The sequence below is a fragment of the Hipposideros armiger genome, unplaced genomic scaffold, assembly GCF_001890085.2.
Source record: "Hipposideros armiger isolate ML-2016 unplaced genomic scaffold, ASM189008v1 scaffold_369, whole genome shotgun sequence".
Taxonomy (NCBI): Eukaryota; Metazoa; Chordata; class Mammalia; order Chiroptera; family Hipposideridae; genus Hipposideros; species Hipposideros armiger.
Genome location: NW_017731719.1, coordinates 329104 through 347455, shown reverse-complemented (window position 1 = coordinate 347455; position 18352 = coordinate 329104). Strand labels below are relative to the sequence as shown.

The 18352-nt window shown below is 49.4% G+C and overlaps 2 protein-coding genes across 4 annotated transcripts in view; one reads left to right on the top strand and one right to left on the bottom strand.

Annotated features, from left to right (window-relative positions):
* The window catches only part of JARID2 (jumonji and AT-rich interaction domain containing 2), a 270564-nt gene extending 258671 nt beyond the window's left edge, over positions 1-11893 (top strand). For all 3 annotated transcript variants that reach the window (XM_019662178.1, XM_019662180.1, XM_019662179.1), the window contains 5 exons: positions 159-341; positions 844-974; positions 2049-2232; positions 5791-5898; positions 9932-11893. In XM_019662178.1, coding sequence (XP_019517723.1) covers positions 159-341; positions 844-974; positions 2049-2232; positions 5791-5898; positions 9932-10114 — 789 coding nt within the window. In that variant the 3' untranslated portion in view covers positions 10115-11893. The remainder of the gene's footprint in view (positions 1-158; positions 342-843; positions 975-2048; positions 2233-5790; positions 5899-9931) is intronic.
* A 709-nt stretch (positions 11894-12602) lies between these two features.
* The window catches only part of DTNBP1 (dystrobrevin binding protein 1), a 155008-nt gene continuing 149258 nt past the window's right edge, over positions 12603-18352 (bottom strand). Inside the window, exons 9-10 of the mRNA XM_019662181.1 lie at positions 14311-14454; positions 12603-12988 (exon numbers count right to left, since the gene is read on the bottom strand). Coding sequence (XP_019517726.1) covers positions 12771-12988; positions 14311-14454 — 362 coding nt within the window. The 3' untranslated portion in view covers positions 12603-12770. The remainder of the gene's footprint in view (positions 12989-14310; positions 14455-18352) is intronic.

Sequence of the window (18352 nt, the reverse complement as noted above, 5' to 3'; positions counted from 1 at the left end):
GGCAGGTGTGCATATTCACACAGCTGCTGGGAGGGAGGCTGGTTCTCAGGGCTTTCACAGAAGGGGCCCCAGGAGCAGTGGGGGCCCGACAGCTGTCAGGAGAGTGGCCGAGAGTGCAGCATCAGGGAGTGGATCTCACCCCTGGCCTATCTCCGCAGATCTCCCCAGAGGTGCTGTGCAGAGAGGGGATCAAGGTGCACAGGACCGTGCAGCAGAGCGGCCAGTTCGTCGTCTGCTTCCCAGGATCCTTTGTGTCCAAAGTGTGCTGCGGCTACAGCGTCTCGGAGACCGTGCACTTTGCCACCACCCAGTGGACAAGTATGGGCTTCGAGACGGCCAAGGTAGGCAGACAAGCTCCGGCACCGCCCGTGGCGTGGACGCACACGCGCACACGTCCCTGTGCCTTCCTCTCTGTTTTCAGATATGGTCAATTTCAGAAAGTGCTTCTGACACCTCTAAGAGGCGACCAAGAGGAGTTTCTAGGGAAGGAGCATTGTTAGCGGTTTATTTGTGTCAGGGACGATTTCGAGTCCCATTGCTGGGCCCGCTGTAACATGGCGAGGCCTGTGCTGAAGGTGTTTAAGGTAAACACCTACAATGGGCAGAAAGTCTCCACCCCTTTGCAAGTTGTGACTCCTGCCCTGTGGCTGGCAGCATACAGCAATGCTTCTGTTGTCTGGTGCCTTCTCTCACAAGATCACTGTGTGATGTTCAATTGCTTTGAAACCAAATGAAACTTAAAATTTGAAAATTCTGATAGCATCCCCTGCCCAATAAAGAAAGACCTTGACAGCTGCCTAGTAATGAAAATGTACCCTAAAGGGATGTGGCTGCCTCTTTCAGGAAATGAAGCGTCGCCATATAGCTAAGCCATTTTCCATGGAGAAGTTACTCTACCAGATTGCACAAGCGGAAGCGAAAAAGGAGAACGGCCCCACTCTCAGTACCATCTCGGCCCTTCTGGATGAGCTCAGGTAACACAGTCCTTGGCTTCCGAAAACCCCAGGACCGAGGCTGGGGTGCCAGGCCCTTCTGGGGCTCAGCGGGGTGTGGGGGTGCGTGCACTCAGGATGGCAGGGTCCACCTGGTGCTTGGCCAGATGGGCGAAGACTTTCTGGGTATGGTTTTATTTTTTTTATTTAAATTTTCCCTTCTGTTTTCGTGTTTGATGTTTGGAGTCAGAATTTCCTGATGCGCTGATGCAAAAGGCTACTGTCCTCTGTGGGAATAACTGGGAGGTGGGCTCTGATCCTAGCAGCACGTTGCCAGGGAGGACATGGCGGCCGAGGCCTCATTTCCAGAGGTTGGCGCGGTTATGGAGAGGCCCCCCCTACTAGGTTTTCTTGCCAACCCGCTGGTGCCGTGTGTCTGAGACACCGCTGAGCAACTCCCATCTGCTACCTGCCGCACACCTGGCGCCTGCATGTGGCCAGCTGACCCCTGAGTCCGAGGCCCTTCCCCGGCTTTCATCCCGCAGCCATCGAAGGAGCTCTCCCCAGGGTGAAGCAGATCAGGGCAGAGATCGCGGAGGCGTGTGACTGTTTGCTTGGCTTCCTGTGTAACCCTCTTCTCTTTTCCCACCATGTAGCCTCGTCCTCTCTCCCTTCCAGGGGAGAGACCCGGTAGTGCTGAAGGACAGCACACGGATTTCCACTCGTGTCTGTCGAGCCTTTGATGACGATACCGGCAAATAGTTTGTTCCATCCATTCTTGGCTCGGAATGAAGGGCAGGGCACCCCTTCCGTAGCTCTGAGGGGTTACCCACGCGCCCTGCTGTGTCTCGCCTGTGTTTACTGTAGGCAGAGCCCAGTTATCAGAATAGCTTTGGAAGCCGGGGGGCGGTTGTCTGACCTTTTGACTAAAGAACACGGGTCTTGGGAATTCCCGAGCGTGTACGTGTCACCGGCACTCCCCTGACAGGAGGGCGCACTCAGATTGGGGGGCAGCCGGCTGGGGTGCGTGCCGCGTGTTTCCTCTGGTGGCGAGGAGACCAGCCAGGCCCCCACCTAGCCTCCTTACGCCCCGGCGCTTCTGTTGTGTCTGGACAGGGATACGGAGCTGCGGCAGCGGAGGCAGCTATTTGAGGCTGGCCTCCACTCCTCTGCCCGCTACGGCAGCCACGACAGCAGCAGCGCCGTGGCGGATGGGAAGAAAAAGCCTCGAAAATGGCTGCAGCTGGAGACCTCGGAGAGGCGGTGTCAGATCTGCCAGCACTTGTGCTACCTGTCCATGGTGAGCCTGGGAACCTCCCCGCCCTCCTGGCTCCCGCCTCGTGTGCACCCAGCCCGCGGCCTGCCCGGCGGAGGGGGGCTTTCTGCGCCAGGAGGCCTGTGGTGAGGCCCGTCCTTGGACCGGCTGCAGACCTGGGCCGGGTCCCTGACCTCCAGAGGTCAGGCGCCTCGTCCACAGCGCCCAGGTCACCCAGACCCAGTGCGGACACGAGTGTGGGGTGGGCTCTGCTCTGTCCATCCCACTCCCGTGGGGTCTGCGTTCTCGCCTGCAGCTACATGTCCGCGGACAGTGCCTCCCAATCCCCACTCTGCTGCCCCGGAGAAGTGGGGCCCCGTGTCTGTCCTTGGCTCCTTCCCCGTTTCCATTCAGCTACGTGACCAAGCTCATGGCCCCGGAGGACTCTACAGTCTGTTTTTAGTTAAAACCAGTGTTCCTCCTCAGCTGCGTTCCTCCCCCCTCCTTCTCCAGACCCCCAGCCTCTGGTCAGAGTCGCCTCAGGCCTCCAGGCTCTGTTCTCTGGCCTCCCTGAGCCGCCTCTCCGCCTGCCGGCGCCGTCCGCCCAGCCTTCCTCCTTTTGGGTTTTTTCGGGTTTGCCCCCACAGCGCCCCGAGAGGCTCTCTCTCTGTCCCAGCCAGGCTTAGCCTTGGTGTGATCACGGACACACTTACTATCTCGCCCCGTCTCAGGCCAGAGGGCTCGGGAGGACCCTGGTTGAGGGGATAGCCGGGCTGGTGTAGCGCTCGCCTCTGCTTTTCAGCCCGTCTCTCGCCTCCCTCTGGATGGCTGAGCTGACACAGATCTGGGTGCCCCAGCTCCCACTCAGGGCGCCCCCACCGCCAGAGGCCTCAGCTTGGCACTCGCGGCCTCCAGTGCTCGTGCCTGCTCCCCGCCCGTGTGGATTCTTCCTCCAGAAGGAGCAGCTTAGATAGTAAGTGCCTGCCCCGTACCGGCATGGCACCAGTGCCCCACACGTGACTGCGTGAGGCCCACGCAGCCACCGAAGCACAGAGCGAGCGCGACTAGATCTGACTCTCTGGCCTCCTGGTCACGCCCTGCGTGACTGTCATGCTGCCTCACCTGTGTGCCCGGCACCCACCCAGCTGCCCTGCAAACAGGGATCATGCCCCTGGTTGAATGAGGTGCCCTTGTAACATCTGAGGGGTCAGAAACCTGAAAGAATGGGGAGAAACAGCTGCATTACGCTGCTCAGGCTGCCGTAACAAGTCCCACAGGCTGGGTGGCTTACCCAGCAACATCTGTGTCCCCACAGTGGGACAGGCTGGAAGGTGCTTGTAGGGTTGGTTCCTGAGGCTCTCTGGCTTCTGGATGGCTGTCTTCTCCCTGTGTCTTCCCTGTGTGTATGTCTTCATCTCTTCTTCTTGTAAGGACACAAGTCATATTGGACTGGACCCCACCCATACGACTTCATTTTACCTTAATCTCTTTAAAGGCCCGTCTCCAAATACAGTCACATTCTGAGGTCCTGGGGTTAGGACTTCAGCCTATGAATTGGGGGAAGTGGGGGCGGGGGGGGGGCGGGGGGGGGGCGTGGAGGATATAACTTAGTCCATAACAACCACACGGCCCATTTTATGTGTTTTCTTATATCTAGTCTTCTTTTCCCAGATATATATTNGGGGGGGGGCGTGGAGGATATAACTTAGTCCATAACAACCACACGGCCCATTTTATGTGTTTTCTTATATCTAGTCTTCTTTTCCCAGATATATATTATAAAAATATATAATCAAGAACCATGCTTTTTTAAAACAAAAGTCGTAAGCATTTCTATGGACCTTAAACAGCTTTGTAAACATTCATAAATGCTGAGTGCTTCTGTGTCCATTCCTCTTTTTTTAATTGTAATGCATTTTATAAAGTGGATATATTTTTAGAATTAGTACCTAAAATTGTAAGACCTAGAAATGAAGCAGAAGAAGGGGGGGGGGAAGTTTACAGTTAAATGAAAAAAAAAGAAAGTTATTCAGGCTGGTATCTGGAACACCAAAGTCCATTTCCTTTGTGTGTCTCTCAAGGTTGGATTACCTGAGATGAAAAGGGATGAGAAGGCTGAAGAATAATGTCCTTGTATCCCCCTCCCCCTCCCCCAAAAAATCATGTGTTGAAGCCCTGACTCAATCTGACTGGTGTCCTTTTAAGAAGAGATTAGGTGTGTCCATCCGTCTTGGTCTTGTGCCGGAAGGGAATCATTCCCGTGAGAAGGAACAATCGTGTTATTTCCCGTGAGGATGAAAGCCGCTGTCGTGACCTCCGAGTGTGGCAGTGGTCTGTTCCCATGAGCGTTGAGGACGGCAGCATGTGGGCTTGTTTTTAAGCTGTCCTTCAGGAAGTTGTACCTTGAGAGTTGTCACCCGGCATTTCTTATCAGCCTGAATGTTATTTCTTAAAGCACATATCCTACATCCATAGGTAAAAATTGAGGTTGTAGTTAGTTACAATTTTCATTGCTTACATTCCTAATAAGTGTGTGCAGTTTTGTTGACTGTTTCATATTTTTGTCCATTCCTGTCCCTAGCCCCAAGTGTCTGTAAAAGGTGATGTGTTTCTGCCAATAAGTGTCATTTCCTCACTCCTACAGTTTGTGTTCTCATCTTCGCTTAGAAACACTGAAGTCAGGAATCCTGGATTCTCTAAATCTTTATGAAAAGGCCTGTGAACCTTTTGTGACTTAAGGCAGCATTTCCCCCGTGCCCCTCCCCCCCCCTTTAAATTACATCATATGAACAGGACTTGAAGTTGGGGTCGGGGATGAGAACCCCCACAAAGCAGGCAGCCGTTCTTTCTCCCTGCCCTTCGGCCCAGATCTGCCCGTGCTCTGTGTCTGGTAGGTCAGGCCAGTCCCCACGCTGCCCGCACACGCTCCGTGTGGTCTTGAGGGCGCCCGGGTGCATTCACACCGCAGCTGAAGGTTTCAGTGGGGGCTGGCAGGAGGGGCCTGTCTGGGTTGCAGAGGATCAAGCAGTGTGATGGGTAGAGTTTTGGGTGAGTTTGGACAGGCATTGGACCTGCGCCCCCCCCACCCCATCCCACCCCCAGTGGTGTGTGGGCACACCTTCCATAGAACTGGCTGGATTGACTGGGCCATTAGGATGTCCTGGGTATGTGCTGTGCGCCTGATCCTTTCTGATACCTCTTGTGCCAGGGGAGTTTTTGAAGAAAAAGTCTCAGAAGCTCTTAGAACGTGAGAGCTTATAAACAAGCGTCACTACTTCATCCCATCTTCTAATGGCGCTTAGAACCTGTCACACAGGAGCGAACAGCAGAAATCTGGAGGGGACTCGAGGCCACCCTTTGGTGCACTTGGAGATAGTTATTCGTTTCTTAGTTGAAGACCTTGTTCCAGATGATTTTTTCTTTTTTATTCATCAATTTCTGGTGTGTTTGAGTCATGGACGCTCCTTAGCTTGGACGATAGATGTCAGGGACAGACTGTCCGTGATTGATCCCTGGGAACTCTCTCCACTCTTTCGATTGCCCCTCCCCACACAGCAGTGTTTCGATCCCCTTCCGAGCCTCAGGAGTGCTTCTTCCTTGTAGGTCGTGCAGGAGAATGAAAACGTCGTGTTCTGCCTGGAGTGTGCCCTGCGCCACGTGGAGAAGCAGAAGTCCTGCCGAGGACTGAAGCTGATGTACCGCTACGATGAGGTCAGTGCCCCGAGGCCAGGCAGCCAGGGCCCCTGCAGGGGATGGCCCGTATCACCTGCCTCGTTTCCTGTAGGGACTCCTGAGCCTCTGTCATCACCCAGCTAGGGCAAGCTGGGCCCGGCATAGACTGAGCGCAGCCTGCATAGCTCTGGCCACTTCTGGCCAGACAGAGCCTGGCTTATGGGAGAGGAGCTCTGTGTTCCCGGAGGGGAGGCCTGGAGAAACCCAGGAACTGAAACTGGATATTTCCCTTGTACACACTGGGTTTCTTTCCGGTGTTCGGCGTGTTCACCGTAGCTGTTTGCCAGGGAGCCCTGTCCACACCTCCTCCCTGGCGCTTGGCGGGGCCGCAGCCTCTTCCTGTCCCCCCCAGCGTCCGTCAGCATTCCTGGCCACCAGGGCCACACTGTCTGGCTAGGCTGCTAAGGAAATGGGGCACTGCGCTGTTACCTGTGGCCATGGCTCAGGTCCAGAAGGGACAGGGGATTGCCTGTGCCATGTCACAGGACAGACCCAAACCGGAGGTGACCAGTTCCAGCGCTGATCCGCAGGGAGGATGAGGGCCTTCTCCCCCCTTCCCTCCTGCTTCCAGGGCCTCAAAACAAGCCTCTCCGGTCTGTGTTCTCAGAGGGCCCAATTCTGTGTCCCGGAGACAGGGCCAGAGCAGCTTTCCTGACTGTCGTCCATGGAGCCTGAGGCGTAAATGAATGAGTCCCTCGCCTAACAGCTGACCACATCTATGTACTTCTGCGTGTGGGGGTGTCACTTCCCTGGGGTGTGCAGTTAACAGGGCTCGGAAGGGAATTTCTGCTCAGAAAATGTGGATCAGTATGAGCTTTTGGTCTGACCTAGAGCCCCACGCCACGGGTGGCTGGGATTCTGCACATTGCACCCGTGTCCTCATGCATAAAACGACCATTGTAACCGTGGTGGGGCTGGGGCAGTGGGGCGTGTGATGGCATCGCGGCGCTTTGGCAGAATAGGCGCCTTCCATCTCCTTTTATGGAAAAGGCAGCTTTGATCTTGTCAGGAATTCGTTATCAAGTCTCAAGTCGAGAACTTCGGAGCATGCAACACAGGCTTCCGGCGGCCTGCGGGCCACTTGCTAAGCCAGGCAGGGCCAGGGTTTTGGCCCATGAGACCGAGGCGGCCGGGGAGAGGCTCTGAGACTCCCCAGGCTCCACACCCGGCAGGGAATTGCATCATCCAGTTCTGTCCTCACCCAAGGGCCCTCAGCTAAAATATGGAGCCCCTCTCTCTCTCTCTCATGTTGCCTCTCATTCTGTAAACCCTGTTGATTCCACCTTCTAAGTAAACCCCAGGCCCGGCCATTTCTCACCACTGCCAGTGCTTCTGCCGTTTACGGAGCCTCCACCTGGTCTCCGATGGGGCTTGCCCTCCATTCCTTCCCTAGTTCCTGTGCTTCACGCGTGTCTTTACTGAGACCCCCAGCTGGCCTCAGGCTCCCTCTGAAGCCCCTCCCTGCCAGCTCGTTGGTCTCTACAGTCCATTAGATTAGGGCCTCCCCCCAGCCACCCCCCACCCCCGCCATAGGTGTGCTTCCTCAGCTGAGGGGATCGCAGAAGTCCTTGTATCGGGGCTGTCCTCTACAAGTGTGAGCATGTGACTCTGTCACTGTCCCCTAGCAGTTTATTCTAAGTGTTTCCAAGTTGCTGCAATCGCCTCTGCAGATATAAACTGGCAGCTTCCTGGAATACACGGCCCTGCCCTCAGAGGGCACCTTTCACTTCTTGACTGACCAGAGCCCTTCTTGGGGCTTACGTCTCAGATTGCCATGGGGACCATGTCACCCATCCTGGCCTGCCCACTGCTGCACCCATGGCATCCTGGGGCCCTTCCCCTGGGCCCCCTTCGCCCGCTCCTTCTGGAGGGTGGTCCCCATCGCTGCATGCGGGGCCCAACCCCGTGTGGCCATGGGCCCCGCCCCAAGCCTTCCTGCTCCTCCCCCACCCCGAGACCCACAGAGCCTGGGCCTGTGGAAGGTGACCGAATCTGGCCATCACACATCTGAGCCCCGAGCAGGGCCGGGTGCCCAGGCGGGACCCAGGAGGGGACAGGGCACCGGGGGTGGGGGAGCGACTTCGACCGTGTCTGACTTGATATAAGCCTGTGGCTAAATTATAAGACCGGAAAGCTGAAAAATGGATCTCCACATCTTTAAGAGCATGTTCAGCGAAGGCAGTAACCGCTTTGCCCTCCCTGCTTCTTGGCTTTCACAGGAAATGTCAGAACACGGTTAAAAATAACCCCGCAGTGTAAGAACCGTTCTCTGGTAACTGGCAGAGCGCGGCAGCCGGTGGCAGCCGGTGGTAGCCGGCGGCAGCCGGGGCCTCTCCAGGGTGATTTCGAAGCTCTACAAAATGGGGATTCGTTTCCACCTCCAGCCCATTTTGTAGCAATAGGTGTTTTGATGGGACCAAAATCCTGGGAAAAGATTCGCATATGTAGGGTCTGTCAGTCTGCAGCTTAGTCATCTGTGGTGATGAGTAAGGAAAAGAACAAGGTATTTAGAAGCCGCCTACTCTGCCAGTGGCTGGGTTTATTTTAGTAAATGAAAATCTGCAAGTCTGTCCCGATTTGAACTGTGCTTTTTTTTAATAGGGGAATTTCTAGCTCTGGGTTGGATTTCAGAAATAGCTTTGCGAGTACCACCAGCTCTCGTTCTGAGCCCCCGAGTGCCCAGCAGACAAATCCCCCACGTCCAGGCCCTTGGGTCGCGGATGCAGGCGGAATGTCCTCTGACTGCAGTGTGCTGAGGTGGCTTTAGTCACACATGTAGCTGGGTTTTAGAGAAGCGCATCTATTAATATTTGTCCCTTATTAGCATGTTTATTGTAAATGTTCTAAATGGCCAGACAGATTGGTTGGTTACAAATGTACAGCTATCCCCTTCCCAGGGCGCCTTCAGCTTTCTTTTCAGACACCTTTCACTTGGATATGAGGAGTGCCTCAGTGGCTCTGTTTCCAGAAGGTCAGAGAGCAGGCCCTGGACTTACCGCCCAGGGCAGGTTGCATGACGTAGGTCGGCTACGTGCTGCCATTTTGATACTGTTTCCTGTGGTGTCTTTTAAAACTGGATGATTGAGTTATAAACATATTCTTGATCAGCAACAGATAAATGGTTCTCTTAAGTGAATTATAAGAACGCGTGTTTCGTTTGCCATCTCCCCTTCACGGAGGAGAGGGACAATGGAAATATTACTAGAGAAGCAGGTGAAACAGGCACTGGAATGTCAGGGCAGCCAGTAAAACAGCAGCTCGGGCACTTGTCACCGTCCAGAGAGAGCAAGTGAGAGGACCCGAGGTGGGGAACTGAGCCTAGCTCAGCCCTTCCTAGCTGGGGACCCGGGGTGGCAGCCGGCTAACCTCTTTAAACCCCGAGATGGTAGGGGTCACCCACCGGGGGGGTCCAGGTGGTCAGCCTGCAGGCGTGTCTCTCCGTGTGTCTCAGGTGTGTTCACCTGGCTATGTGGTGAGGGCATTTGTGTACCCCAGGTAAAGGCACAGATCCCCATCGGAATGCAGCTCTTAGCTACCTACTGTGTGCTGATAGGACTTGGTGTACCATTTTGGGGCTTTAGCATATTTGTCTAAACCTCGCAGCCACCAGGCTATCAGGCTCCCTTGACCTTAGGACAAGGAAGTAGAGGGAGGTTAGGTGGCTATGACGAGGCAGGCGTTCCGTGCATCTCACCCCGCACCATGCTGGTGTCTCCCTGAGGAGGAAGGCATTCTTACCTGCCATGTCCAGTCAGGGGACGTGGTCTGACCCGTCCTCTGAGCCACTGCGTGTCGGAATCGCAGGCTGCGGGAGTCTTGCAAAGCCCCTCCGGCTTTCCTGGCAGACACTCCTTGGGTGATGCTCCTCGGGCAGCGCTGAGAGCTCTGGTTTGATATGGTCTGAGGAGGGTGCCTGGCAGCCTGCCAAGCTCAGCTCAAGGTTCCCCTGGGTGGCTCTGGGGACAGCGCTGTTTTGGTGTTAATTCTGTGTCTTCCTTTCATCCCGCAACAGGAACAGATTATCAGTCTGGTCAATCAGATCTGTGGCAAGGTATCTGGTAAGAACGGCAGCATTGAGAACTGTCTCGGTAAACCTACACCAAAAAGGGGGCCCCGCAAGAGAGCAACAGTGGACGTGCCGCCCTCCCGGCTTTCGTCCTCCATGTCGTCCCGAAGTGCTTCGAGTGCATCGTGAAGCTGCCAACACCGTGCTCAATCGAGATCTATTTTTTTGTAATTATTACATTCTAGTTTGGAGTACTTGCTGTAGGATACAAGCTGTCTTTGCACTAGCTCTAAAGAAGATTTTCTTCTGGTTTTAGAGAACTAATTTTGTTTTAGCATTAAACTGTTGAACTTTTTTTTGTACTTAGAATACCTAGATACTGCAGTCAGATTTTTGAAACTGCCGTATATTCACTGTTTTAAAACCCTTGAGGGGCTGTATTAATTTGTATCGCCCCTGTGGCTGACAAAAGCCTTTTTGTTTGATTTTTTTTTTTTTTTGTAACTGTTGGGGGAAAAAAGGCTTTTTAACCCATTTTTGAAGACGGTGAAGTTTGGAGAACAAATTTTAAAACCATCAGTCATGTGAGCAGATTTTTCTAGAGAGGAAAAGGGATAGGAGTCACACACACACACACACACACACACACACACACACACACACACACAAAGAAACTTGAAAAGAAATGGCTTTACTTTGGCTGTCTATTCTTCTGTCATGTGCAAGATGAGTTTGTAATTTTTTAAAACCGGAGAACCCCCATTTTGTTTCTTTGGGCGGTTATGGCAGCTGAAGGCGGACGTTGTTTCCTAACCATGGGCAAAATGAGGAGATTTGCGTGACTAGGTTCTCTTTACCAGCACATCACTATGCATCTGTTTAAAGAAAAAAGAAAAGCGAGAGAAGAAAAAGACTGCCTGCCTTGGAGGGGTCACGTGCGGGAAACCTGTGCCTGATTTCATTAGGAAATCCATTCTGTTATTTTTTGGTGCTGTTGGCTACTTTATCAAAAAACCCTTCAATAGCATCCTTAAGGAAAAAAAAAAAGTGATTGAAGCCGTAAGTGCTTCTTTGTCATAGACGTGCAATCTTTCTAACATTCCATCTTCATCTCACTGCTTGTTGTTTCACACCTTCACAAGTCAGCATTAATCCTTCTTTTTAAATTTGTTTCGTTTATGATCATTTAGAGCCACTAGGAGGTCTGCAGTTCTTTTTGAATGTGAAAATGCATTTGCGCTCATCTTGTCTATTTTTTCTCTTCATGTTGTAACAAAAAGAAAAAAAAATGAAAAAAAAATGAATCCCATCCTTTTGTACATACGCCTGTAAATTGTTTTAAATACTTGAGCCTTTTTCTTGGTGGGGGGTGGGGAGGGGGGTGAGAAGACAAGATGAAGAAAAGCCTTACATTTCAGTTTCTTCATCGGTTGGATTGGATGCTTACAGGGTTTTTCTTGTAACATTTATAAGTGCTGCTTACATCACTGAACAACAACAAAATAATAATGGAGTAGCTGTTGCCCTTCTCCGGTTGTGTGTACAGTATGTGTGGAATAAAAAAGGGAAACTGTTTTCACAAGCTGTTCTTTGTTTCATAATTGGATTCATCGATCCCGTAGCTACCCATATTGCACTGAGCTTGCCAGTGGGACTGTCAGGAGCGTCCTGTGATCCACTTTGTTGGTTGTTGTTGCAGAAGACTGAACTGTTTTGGAATATTTAACAATTACATAAACAGAGTCAAGTGTTTTCCAATGTGGTTGTCCGGTTTTTATGGCCTTGCTGTGTACTTTCCCTCTTTTTGACAGTGAACTTCTGCCTATGGCTTACAGTTTGACATTTAATTTATTAGCGCTGCTCTGCACTCCTCCCTTGGGAGGGAAGACTTCATGTTGTTTATTGCCAGTTTTTTGTTTACTTTTCAGGTTTGTACTACAAGGTTTAATAATAAAAACAAACTTTTTTTGGACATTTGTCTGTCTTTTGGAAGATGAGTGAATGAAATGAACTCTTTTCTGATAAATGGGCAGAGGGCTGAGCATCTCCTCAGCCAGGAAGTGGCACAGACAACACGTTTTGATCTTGCTCACTTTGCATCTGCTGCTGGTGGTTTGAAGCCCCTTTGAGCAAAACCAAACGGCTGCTGTTTGCCTCTTGTTTTCTGTGGCCCAGTGGGGACCAGCTAGTGGCACGTCCCCATGGTGCGGCACTGGGACAGCAGGCTGCGGCCATCCCTTTGCCGGGTGCCAGGGCTTTGCTCAGGCTACAGTGCCCATCGGTCTAAGCAGATGGTCTCATTGCTCGCCAGGTACTGGGCTGTGAGGAGTGGTGATGGGGAAGACCCATCTCTGGGACCAGTGTCTTGTCAGGAGTGAGAATGGTTCAGTGATCTGGCTTATTAGTTTATTTCTCTTCCTCTGGGCCCAGATGTTGTTCTAGTGTTAACACTAGTAGGGGTTAGGTAATAGTTTATCATGAATCAGATGAAAACCTGAGCTGTGTGAGAGCTGAGTTTAACTACAGTTAGATTTTGGAGGAAGCAGGATTTTCTGTCTGAAGGGCTTTTCTCGTTCTGTACTGAGCCGGTGGACACGAGGCACCCTTCCTGCACTCAGGCCTGAAGGATGTGTGTATTTAGAACCTTTCCGTACAGACTGGCCATGGACTCACTCAGTTTAAAGTCCTCAAACTTTTATTGTTAGCTGTTATTTCAGTTTCTCACAAATTATTGGCAATTGTGTGAAAATCAAGAGCCTCCGTCAAACCACCTGCCTTCACAGTGGGATTCTGCACACAGCTGGGTCTGCCTTCAGAGGTGGTCAGAAAACGGGCGTGCCCAGGTTTAGGAATCACTGTCGTCTGTGTGTAAAGTGGCGAGAGCAGTGTCCACCTCAACTCCTTCCTCGTCAGACTGAACAATGGGGGACCCCCCACCTTCACTGGGGTCCTGGGTGGCTGGGTCAGTGCAGGCAGAGGATACGGAAGGAGACTTGGCTCGTAATTCAGAGGGATTTGGAACCTGAAGAGTAATTTCATTCTGACCAATACTTGATTCAGGCCCTGCAACAACATAGAACAAAACCTTTGATAAAAGTGTTGCAATTCAGAATTGCCACTGAAGATGGTGGTCTGAACTCGCATAAATAAAAAGGGTATAAGTTTCTTGTTCCAGTGAGCTGGGGCCTGCAGAACTAGGCTGCCGATGACAGTGCTGGAACTGGCCCCAGAAGGCAGTAAGCTAGGTGAGGCTGAGGCCCCGAGCAGACCTGCCACCTGTGACAAACGGAAAGCTCCTGAAGCTTCCTGCACCATCTTGTGAAGTGCTGTGCTGAAGCCCCAGGGCATGTACTGCATTTCTTTGAGGAGCATGCCAAGTAACCTTTATGATCTAGGCTTCTTCATATCCTTTTGAAGTATTCAAGAAATCAATGCTAAGAGAAAAACCCTTGATCTTTTAGCGTTTCTCCAATTTCATGGGAAGTAAGTTCTTAAAGGAATCAAAATTATACACAAATGATGGAGTCACTGATTCTAAACTTCTGCTTGACTCTGGGAAAGGGGCCAGCAGTCCTCCCGAATGCTGGGGTCCCAGCCTCATCCAGACAGGCCTGGCCTCCCGGGGACAACACTGTTCTCATGGATTTGCTGAGAGAAAAGGACCGAGAAGTTGAAGACAGCACAAACTGACAAAAGCTCTGAGGGGCTGACTTTAGAGAACGTGGAAGCTATGTTATGGCGACACTGTCTCGAGTGGGACACAGTGCCCCTGGAGGATTCTGTTTAGCCGCCTGTGTGGAAAAACGTGAATGTTTATTTTGTAATCATGTCTACATAAGAAGGTCTGCTCTGAAATTTACAATCAGTTGAGCCCGTATAGGTCTGGAGCCTCCATAAACACTTGCCAAATGATTGTAAAAATGTGAGGAGGCATTAAACGCAATGGAAGTGTCCAGCGGGGTGCAACTAATGTTTAAAATAAAGCTAAATGCTGACCACACACCTCAGCCTTGCCCGCAGCAGAGATGAAATAAATAGTTTAAAGAAGACAAATGCACGCTCAGACCAGCACAAGGTGTGTGGGCCACAAATTCTAATCACAAAACCCAACTCAAATTACAAGACAGGAGGAGGTAAAACACAAATTAGGAAAACCTCCTGTTTTTGGAAGGTACTTGGGCAGAGCACTTACGATCTTGACAGATAGGTGACCGGACAGCCAGTGTTTCATCTGCCCACTACCGAGACCAGGCTCAGGTATGGAAACGTGGCTGCGCAGAACAAGTGAACTGGGGGGCTTAGCGACCTGTACATGATTAGAGTGTCTTCCCTCTGCAGGGAAATAAGGTTAACAAGTAGGAAGTTCATACAAGTTTGTCACCTACCTGCGACAGGGGACAGCACAGCGTTCTCTTCTCCACCTGAATTCAAAAAGACATCGAGGGCCTCCTGGTCAGATACGTCCATCAGGTCCATCTGTTCCAGCATGTCGATGTTGACCTCCATGGACGACATGCTGCCCATGGGCTCTGGGGATAAATTGGTCCAAGAAGAAATTACACTTGATCTTCAACAATACTTGGAGAAGTGAACTTCAATTCATTAGGCTAACTACATTGTGTTTTCTAGGTATAAAATATCTCCCACTACTCCAAACTTTTAAAAATATAATTCAGAGCAATGTATGAACCGACACATCCCAGTGTGGCACTTTAAATCCATCCCAGATCACCTTGATTACTATAACCTTTTACACCTTTCTTCACAGCAGTTTCCCTTCGCCCCCCCAGTCCTTTGCCTGCAGGTGCTGAAGACAAACCCATTTCTGCAGTAAGCAGTTCTGGGCTTTTGGGAGGAGGGCGCTGTCCGAAAGAGGCTGACATTCCTGCAGCCGCACGACGTTGAGCATGCTCTCTGCCAGACACACACCTGCCTTGTGCCTGCAGTTGCGCCCAAACTTTACTATCATTCCACTTAAAGTTTTCACTGCCCTTGTGACATTTCTCTAGTCTTCAACCTTAACAGTAGACAATGTTAGGCTACTGGCAAGCTGGTGCATTGGAACCAAGAGTTCCCTGCAGTGAAAGCAGACTGGCAAAAGGAGGCTAGAAGACTACTAGGAGTCTGTCTCAGCCTGGGTACCAGGTGAGAGATGCCACCTGGGTCTGGAATTCATGTTTAAACTACCTCTGTGGTCCAGAAAACGACAAGCCAGTTAATTTGAGTCACCCCTAGCATGATGGTGCCTGGCAGATGTAAACAGATTATTCCTGGATGAACATACCCATAACCCTGGGTCTCACAGGCATATAAAAACGAACTCCATTCCAATCCAATCCCAAATGTGCAGCACACATGGAAATATGAATGAGGGTCAGTAGAAACAAAGTATTAGCAGCCTTTCCCAAGAATTTTAAATGATTCTATTTTAATCAAATGAAAGATGGGATCAAAAAATGAACAAGGTTTCCAAAAAAGGCAAATAACTTGCAGATAGGAAAAATTTAATCATTGAAATTTAAAACTCGGGGCACTAAATTGAAGATTAATGAAAGCCAAAGAGAATATTAGTAAATTAGGAGACAAAAGGAATAAATTTCCCCATTATATAGTAAAGAAAATGATGGGAAATAGGAAAGAGCTCAAAAGAGATGGGAAATGAAAACGTTTTCATAGGTCCAAGATGAGAGAAGAGTGGGGAGCAGCCGTATTTACGGAGGCTGATGATTCTCCAGACGAGCTGAAAGAGCTGAGGTCTCAGGTTTGGGAAGGAAAAGACAGTTCAAGCAGACAGATTAAAAACCAATCCTCACATCAATTGCAGTGAAATTGATGAATATCAAAGAGAAAGGGCAGATGAGAAAAGATAAGGAAATAATTAGACTGACAGCTTCTCAACAACAAAAGCCAGAAGACAAATAAATTCAAAGAGGTGAAGTAAATGTCATCTTTAAAATTATCTGTCATTAAATAGCATTTACGATCAAGTATAAGTTCTTGTCAGACAAAAAACACTTTACTATGAACCTGCTCTCACTAAAGGAAGGTGAGGAATCCCAGAAGGGAGGTCTGAGGTGTAAGAAGTCTTGTAACTTTGAGAGTTAATATGAAACCTTGAATAAAATACTCATAATAGTGTCCAATTTGGGGAAGTTAACTCTGGCAGAATTGAAGGACTGAGCCATAACGACAGGAGAGGTGGGATGTGATATGAGTTGAAGCAGTGTAAGATCCCTGTTTTACTTGGTAGGAAGCTGAGAATCTGATCTTTAGATACCACAAAATCAAGTTCAGCACTAAAGTGAGTGCGAAGCATATGGAATTCCTATTTTTTAGCTGGGGGCAAGTTTATGATGGTTTAGACCAGGAGTTGGCAAACTTTTGAGACAGAAGAGCCGCCAAGGGTCAGCAAACTGCAGCTCACGAGCCACATGAGGCTTTTTGGGTATGTACATGTGGCTCTGAAGTAAAATTAAAATGAAAACAAAACCATCATAGTTTCATTTATAAAATTTTTTAAGGATATTATTCACATAATGGTGATTATGTAAAAATATATTTATGGCTCTTGAATAATTTTTAAATTGTTGTGAGGGACAGGATTGGCTCTTCCAGGGGTCCGCAAACTTTTGAGACAGAACATACCCAAAGAGCTGCATGTGGCTTGCGAGCCGCAGTTTGCTGACCCCTGGTTTAGATGATCCCACTGAAGTGGCAGTATCCAGAGCGAACAGCAGGAGCCAGGGGAAGTCTGCCTGCTCTGAATCAGACCTGACACGGGTTGCAATCTTGGCCCTGGCCACGTCATGTCACAGAGCTGCCTGACATGTGCAGTGTGATCCTGCAGCTTCAAGGCTGACAGGTCAAGGGAGCTTGATGGCAGTGTGAAACTCGTTCCTGTGAGGGGCGCTCTTCTGCAGTGGGTGAGCTGCCGCAGAGTGAGTGACAGGCAGGTTTTCCTGTGCGGGTGTGGAGGTTTTTCTGCATTGCCTGGCGTTGGGGCTTTTGGCCCTGCGTTGACATCGGTTTTGAAAGAGGCAGCAGCTCCCTTCTGTCTGTGCCGTCCTCTTAAAGAGGGCAGGAGTATAACTTTTAAAACTAAGCAGAGAAAAAAACTGGACTAAACTGAAAAGGATAGGAAAAGCTTTCAGGGGTCGGCCGGTTAGCTCAGGTGGTTAAAGCGCAGTGCTCATAAAACCAAGGTTGCCAGTTCTATCCCCACATGGGCCACTGAGCTGCGCCCTCCACAACTAGATTGAAACAACTACTCGACCTGAAGCTGATGCATCCTGGAAAAACACACTGTTCCCCAATTTTAAAAAAAAGAAAAAAGAAAAAGCTTTCAGGAAAATAGAAAGCACCAAATGAGTTGGTAATGAAGCCAGGTATGTCACTAATCACAATAAATGTAAATGAACTAAATTTACCAGTTAACAGATGATAAAAACAAATTTAAGTGATACAATCTAGCTATATTGTTTATAGGACATACCCCTAAAACACAGACACAGAAACATTAACATTTTTAAAAAGTGGAAAGTGGGAAAATAGCTTTAAGAAAGCAGGTATAGAATATTAATATAAACAAGACAGATACAAGGGGAAACAAAAGCAATATTGGGGTAAAGGTTGTATGTACTTAATGATTTTTTAAAAGTTCAATTTTCCAGGAAGACAATTCAAAATTTCTATTTGACTACATATTTCGTGACTATGTTTTTAAAGTAAAAAATGGCTAGAATGACAAGTGTAACATCGATAATCCTGGGGGGTAGGGGGGTTAAATAGCTTCTCTAATAACTGATAATCCAAAAATCAGGGAGTCTTTAAATAACCCAATTAACAAGCTTGATGCAATGGACACATACAGAACCCATGCCTATCATTTAGAATCCTGTTTTCAAGTACTCATGAAATATGTAAGAAAATTCTCCATAATGAGTCATAAAGTCTTGAATAAAAAATATATATGTCAAAATCCCATTCTTCAATCACAATTGAAATTTAATCAGAAATCAATAGTAAAAGGTAACTAGGAAAACCTTTACGTTATTTTAAAACACATTTCTCAATAGTTAATAAAAAATCTTAATGACAAATTACAAATATCCCAAAACTATTATTTATCAAAACTTGTACAATTCTGTTAAAGTGACCTTAACAAACAAACAAAAAAAAATCATAGCTTTGAATGCCTTAGAAGGCTGAAAATCGAGTCAAAACATTCAACTTAAATTAGTCCCAAAAAATAAAACTTTAAAAACCCAAAATACGCCCAGCACTAAAGAGGAGAAATGAATGAAATAAAGATACAATAGAGAGCCGGCCGAGTGGCTTGTTGGTTAAGAGTTGGCTTGGGAGCGTGAACTCTGAGCAGCGGGACCCCAGTTCGGATCCCACATGGGCCAGTGATGCTGCCCTCTACAG